The sequence below is a fragment of the Myotis brandtii genome, unplaced genomic scaffold (assembly GCF_000412655.1).
Source record: "Myotis brandtii unplaced genomic scaffold, ASM41265v1 scaffold139, whole genome shotgun sequence".
NCBI lineage: Eukaryota > Metazoa > Chordata > Mammalia > Chiroptera > Vespertilionidae > Myotis > Myotis brandtii.
Window position 1 is genome coordinate 1,526,246 of NW_005354965.1, and position 6,487 is coordinate 1,532,732.

A 6,487-nucleotide genomic window follows, 5' to 3' on the forward strand; every position below is an offset into this window, starting at 1 on the left:
CTGCGCTGTTTGTCCCGGAAAGAGCAGCTGTTTATCCCGAACGAGCTAATAATACTCGACCTTCAGCCGAGCCACCGAGTGGCTTTGACCTTGAACGTTGGAAGTGAGAGCTGAGACCTTGATTCTGTCCCTAGTGCAGGCTCGGTGCCGCTACCCCTCCCACCCCAAGTGTAAGTAATGTGGCAGCCCCGTCCCCCGTCCCCCAAGGGGCCCTGCCAGCAGGGAGTGGCCGCACCCGCATGCCCTCCCCCATGGCGCCTCTGCCGTCCCTGCCCTCAGGACAGCGAACCTTGGGCGCCCGCCCCGGCCCCAACGCTGTGCTCCGGTCTCCCCTGCAGATCCTGGAGAACACGCCCGAGAACCACCCCGACCACAGCCACCTGAGGCTCGCCCTGGAGAAGGCGGAGGAGCTGTGCTCCCAGGTGAACGAGGGGGTGCGGGAGAAGGAGAACTCCGACCGGCTGGAGTGGATCCAAGCCCACGTGCAGTGCGAAGGCCTGTCCGAGGTTCGCCGCCTGGGGTGGGGTGGGCATGGGACCGGCCCGGGGCCCGCTGACCCCCGGCAGCCAGCCCGAAGGGGACAGATCATGGACCACCCCCTCTCCAGCCCACAGCTCTAGCTACTTCTGATGTGCTGTTGAACCCATCCACTGAGTTTTTAAATTCCAGTTACTGTCTTTCCCATTCCCAGCAGCTCTATTTTCTCTGATTTGCTGGTTTCTTTCTAGTGTCTTATTTCTTGCACAGGTGGCCTTGCTCCTCGTTTATTTCCTAACACATTTTAACGCAAATCCTGTGTGTTTCAAACCTGACCATGCCGGTACCTAACGTCATGGATCTCTTTTGTCTGCTGTTGTGCTCGCCGCCTCCACAGGCAGTTCCGTTGTCTGTGCTGTGATTGCTGTTTGTGGGCTCAGTGTCCCTCAGGGTTTATCTGTGGGATCTTTGCAGTCAGGGAGCTGAAGGGCTTGTGCTTCTGGAGAGAGATGCTGGGTGGAGCATCTCCCCGAGGCCCGAGTGTGGACACCTGGGGACTGTGACATTTGCCTGGATCATATTGCTGCCTGGCCATAGCTGTGGCCTTCCTCTCCCTCAGTCTCCCTGCTGCTGTCAAAAAAGGAGGCCTTGGTCAGGTTGTTCCTGCCTCAGTCTTCCTCTGCCCCTTCATAACCTGCTCACATGAGATGATAGAGTCATGGGATGACAGAGCATGAGAGGATAGAGCTAGGGGGGATGATAGAGAAAGGGGATGAAAGAGCCTGTGTGTGTGTGTGTGTGTGTGTGTGTGTTCATGGGATGACAGAGCATGAGAGGATAGAGCCAGGGGAGTGGCAGAGCACGAGATGATAGAGCTAGGGAGGATGATAGAGCAGGGGGGATGAAAGAGCCTGTGTGAGAGAGAGAGAGAGAGAGAGAGATAGAGCCAGGGATGATAGAGCAGGGGGATGAAAAAGCCCGGGTGTGAGTGATAGAGCACAAGATGATAGAGCCAGGGGGATATAGCATGAGATGATAGAGCCAGGTATGCAAGAGCATGATAGGATAGAGCCAGGGGGTGAGAGAGCCAGGGGTGAGAGAGCCAGGGGGATGAAAGAGCCTGGTGGGGATGATAGAGTCAGGTGGGGGTGATAGAGCTGCAGATAGAGCCAGGGGTGATAGAGCAGGGGGATGAAAGAGCCTGGGTGTGTGTGAGTGATAGAGCACAAGATGATAGAGCCGGGGGGGGGGAATATAGCATGAGATGATAGAGCCAGGGATGAGAGAGCATGATATGATAGAGCCAGGGGGTGATACAGCGGGGGGATAAAAGAGCCTGATGGGGATGATAGAGTCAGGTGGGGGTGATAGAGCTGCATTTTAGCACTCAGGCCCATCTCTTAAGGTTTGGGAAGTCGCAGGGGGAAAGTTGTACTCAGTACCAGTGAGCTGGATGAGGTTGACTCGCACCAACGCAGTGTTTATTCTGCTTGGCTTTGTGTGAGGCATCACTGGGCCCCCTGAGTGTTGCTCTGCCCAAGGTCCTCAAAGCAGGCCTTTAAAATTTGTTTTAAATTACATTTATTGGGGTGACATTGGTCAATAAGATTATACAGGTTTCAGGTGTACAATTCTAGGGTGCATCATCTGCATGTGGCATTGTGTGCCCACCACCAAAGTCAGATCTTCTGTCACCATACGGTTGACCCCATTACCCTTCACCCCCCCTCCATGCCCTTCCCCTGTCGCCCCCATACTGGATTGATGAGCTTTTGTTTGTCTTGTTTGCTCATTTGTTGCTTTAGGTTTTATGTCCCACACATGAGTGAGATCCTATGGTTCTTGACTTTTCCTGTCTGACTTATTTCGCTCAGCACGATATTCTCTTTTTTTATTCATTTTATTTTTTTATTGATTTCAGAGAGGAAGGGAGAGGTAGAGAGAGATAGAAACGTCAATGATGAGAGAGAATCATTGACCGGCTGCCTCCCGCACGCCCCCCCCTGGGGATCGAGCCCCCAACCCGGGCCTGTGCCCTGACCGGGATGGAACCATGACCTCCTGGTTCCTAGGTCAGTGCTCACCCCTGAGCCTCGCGGCCGGGCCAGCACGATGATCCCAAGGTCCTTCGGGCCCCAGATCCGATGCAGCAGGTGCGTTCAGAGGCAGAATCGGCAGCCTCCGCCTGACCCGCCTCCCTCCTGCCTTCTCTGGGCTTTGTCTTCCTTTCTCAGCAACTTGTGTTCAACTCGGTGACCAACTGCTTGGGGCCACGCAAGTTCCTGCACAGCGGGAAGCTCTACAAGGCCAAGAGCAACAAGGAGCTGTACGGCTTCCTCTTCAACGACTTCCTGCTGCTCACGCAGATCGTGAAGCCGCTGGGCTCCTCGGGCACCGACAAGGTCTTCAGCCCCAAGTCCAACCTGCAGTACAAGATGTACAAAACCGTGAGTCGCACGCGCCGGCGCGTCCGGGTGCTGTGGGCGGCCGTTCCCAGGAGAGTCCAGAGGGGGCCGTGGTGTGGAGGAGGAGGTGAGGGGAGGCCAGGGTTCGGGTGCCTGCACGGCCACTTCCGGTACAGGCGTCCCGTCTTCCTGAGCTTCTCTTGTTGACCTTCACAGAAATTGTGTTGTTTTTAAAAAAATATATTTTTATTGATTTCAGAGAGGAAGGGAGAGGGAGAGAGAGATAGAAACATCAATGATGAGAGAGATCATGGGTCAGCTGCCTCCTGTACGCCCCACACTGGGGATCGAGCCTACAACCCGGGCATGTGCCCTGACCGGGAATCGAACCGTGACCTCCTGGTTCATAGGTCAACGCTCAGCCACTGAGCACCGCTAGCCAGGCTGAAATTGTGTTTTTTATAAATTGAAGGCAAGACCCTCCCCAGCAAAAAGACCACCACCCGCTTCATTGCGGTGGTCGGGACCCACCCACACGGTCTCTGAGCGGTGCCTGTGCTCCCAGGAGGGGCAGCGCTCAGGGCGGTGGATGAACATCCGTTAGCTGCCCAGCGGCTGCTGCGGGCCCCCCAGACCCGACGAAGGCACACCTGCCCTGGCGGGGCTCACAGTCAAGTGTGCAGATGAGGCGGGCACAGGAGAGGTGCCCACCTTCCCCATATCCCGGGTCCCCCTCCAAACGGCCCAAAGGGAACTTGACACATCCACGCCCCCACATGCAGCCGATCAGAACAGTCGCTGAGCGGGGTGGCCCTGAGCTACTCATTTAGTCTGCTCCCCCGTGCCCGCTGTGCTGTGTGTCTTATTGTCGCGGGACACTGTTTTTCCACAGTTGGCCCCGTGGGGTGTTCTGACAGATGAGTTTTCTCTGCATCAGCATTAGCCTTCGTTCAGAAGAAGAACAGTGTACACACCTGCATCTCCCCTAGCAACTGTGTATGGAAATCTTTGGAGGGATTGCTTGGCGGTAAGGTTGATGAAGGCTGTTCGCTGCAGGAAAAACAGACAGGTTCTCCTTCAGAAGGACTTAGCAAGACCTGCAAGCCCGGCCGGCGGGGCTCCGGGCTGAGCGTCAACCTACGAACCAGGAGGTCACAGTTCGATTCCCAGTCAGGGCACAGGCCCGGGTTGCAGGCTCCATCCCCAATAGGGGGCATGCAGGAAGCAGCCAGTCAATGATTCTCTCTCATCATGGATGTTTCTCTCTGAATCCTTTCCTCTCTGAAATCAATAAAATATATTTTTTTAAAAATACCTGCAAAATGGGGAGTCCCATATTTATAACCAGAGGCCCGGTGCATGACATTCGTGCACTCGGGGTGGGGGTGGGGGTCCCTCAGCCCGTCCTGCGCCCTTTTGCAGTCCAGGAGCCATCGGGGGATGTCTGACTGACGGCTTAAAGGCTGTTCGCTGCAGGAAAAACAGACAGGTTCTCCTTCAGAAGGACTTAGCAAGACCTGCAAGCCCGGCCGGCGGGGCTCCGGGCTGAGCGTCAACCTACGAACCAGGAGGTCACAGTTCGATTCCCAGTCAGGGCACAGGCCCGGGTTGCAGGCTCCATCCCCAATAGGGGGCGTGCAGGAAGCAGCCAGTCAATGATTCTCTCTCATCATGGATGTTTCTCTCTCTCTGTCTCCCTTCCTCTCTAAAATCAATAAAATATATATTTTAAAAATACCTGCAAAATGGGGAGTCCCATATTTATAACCAGAGGCCCGGTGCATGACATTCGTGCACCTCGGGGTGGGGTGGGGGTCCCTCAGCCCGGCCTGCGCCCTTTTGCAGTCCAGGAGCCATCGGGGGATGTCTGACTGACAGCTTAGGCCCGCTCCTAAGCCCGCAGTTGGACATCCTTAGTGCTGCTGCCAAGGCGGGAGAGGCTCCTGCCACTGCCACTGCGCTCACCAGCCATGAGCCGGCTTCTGGCTGAGCAGCGCTCCCCCTGTGGGAGCACACTGACCACCAGGGGGCAGCTCCTGCATTGAGCGTCTGCCCCCTGGTGGTCAGTGCGCATCATAGCGACCAGTGAATCCGCCCCTCGGTCAATTTGCATGTTACCCTGTTATTATATAGGATTTGCTACCTATGAAAGTTGATGTTAACACAGAATCATTATTCTGGTAGCGTTTACTAGAACACACACACACACTCGGAGTTCACGGGAACACAGATGCCGTCTGGTTTTTATAATGCCCGTGCATTATTTTTCAGCCCATTTTCCTAAATGAGGTTCTAGTAAAATTACCCACCGACCCGTCTGGGGATGAGCCCATCTTCCACATCTCCCACATCGACCGCGTCTACACCCTCCGAGCAGAGAGCATCAACGAGAGGTAAGAGCCGCCGCCTCCCAGGCACTGGGCACCGGGTCCCGCCAGGTGCAGCGCATGTGGGCATTTCATTAGCCAGCAGGCCCCCCGCTCCCCATCCCGAGCCTCAGCCTCTGGCTGGAGGGAGCGGGCAGGTCCTGTCCGTGCTTCTAGAGCCCCAGGAGGTGGACACGTGCGGGAATGTTTCCAAATAGAACGAGTTGACACTCATCTGCTGGGAGTTCCTGGGCAGGAGTGTTCATTTCTTTGAGATGAACGAGCAGCTCAGGCCTCCCAGGCGGCAGGAAGCAAAGGAAAGCGCCTCGGGGGTTAACGCCCTCCGCTCCCCCCGCTCCTGTGGACAGACATTCTGGACCCCGGAGCTGTGGGCACTTTGCTTCATGTCTGCCTGGAGCCAAAGGAAACAGATCGGCTTCCGGGCGGAGCGGACACAGGCCAGAGCGTTCCAGGGAGCGTGTGCCACGCGGAAACGGGCTGGTTCCATGCAGGGAGCGTGTGCCACATGAAAATGGGCCGGTTCTGTGCAGGGGGCGTGTGTGCCACGTGGAAACAGGCCGGTTCCGTGCAGGGAGTGTGAGCCACGCGGAAATGGGCCGGTTCAGTGCAGGGAGCGAGTGTGCCACGTGGAAACGGGCCGGTTCTGTGCAGATGGGCCTGAAAGATGAAGGCTTGCCCGCGGTGTCTGCCCCTTCATGGGACGCGGTCCCTCTTCCCTGACGGTTAGGGAGCCAGAGCCTGGCCGGTCAAGCTGGCCCAACGGGCAGGTGTGTGCTGCTCCCGGAAGGGAGGGGCGCAGCCGTGGCCCACGCTGCCCAGGGAGCGCCCAGGACACCCGTTTCCTCCCACGGGCGCCACGAGGTCTCGGGAACATCCCTACACGCACCCCTCGTGCCTTCCTGCTCACGGCAGGGTCACTATGAGCATCACGTGGCATAAGGAACTTGCTCTCCGAGCCGGTATTGCTGGACCCGAGTGCAGCCGAGCCGGGAGCTGCGTTCGGATGGACGGCCGGAGCCTCCCAGTCCTCCCACCTTCCATCTTTCCTTCCAGGACGGCCTGGGTGCAGAAAATCAAAGCGGCTTCCGAGCTCTACATAGAGACGGAGAAGAAGAAGCGGGAGAAGGCGTACCTGGGTGAGGCCACTGCCCGGCCCGCGGGCCCTGGGGGGGCCGGGCCCTTAGAGCTGAGGGTGTGCCTGGGGGGGCCGGGCCCTTA

At 57.3% G+C, this 6,487-nt stretch overlaps 1 protein-coding gene across 1 annotated transcript in view; it reads left to right on the forward strand.

Moving 5' to 3' along the window:
• ITSN1 (intersectin 1 (SH3 domain protein)) overlaps positions 1 to 6,487 on the forward strand; it is a 105,973-nt gene that overhangs the window by 95,835 nt on the left and 3,651 nt on the right. The window contains exons 33-36 of the mRNA XM_014535200.1: positions 135 to 506; positions 2,712 to 2,924; positions 5,154 to 5,275; positions 6,323 to 6,405. Coding sequence (XP_014390686.1) covers positions 135 to 506; positions 2,712 to 2,924; positions 5,154 to 5,275; positions 6,323 to 6,405 — 790 coding nt within the window. The remainder of the gene's footprint in view (positions 1 to 134; positions 507 to 2,711; positions 2,925 to 5,153; positions 5,276 to 6,322; positions 6,406 to 6,487) is intronic.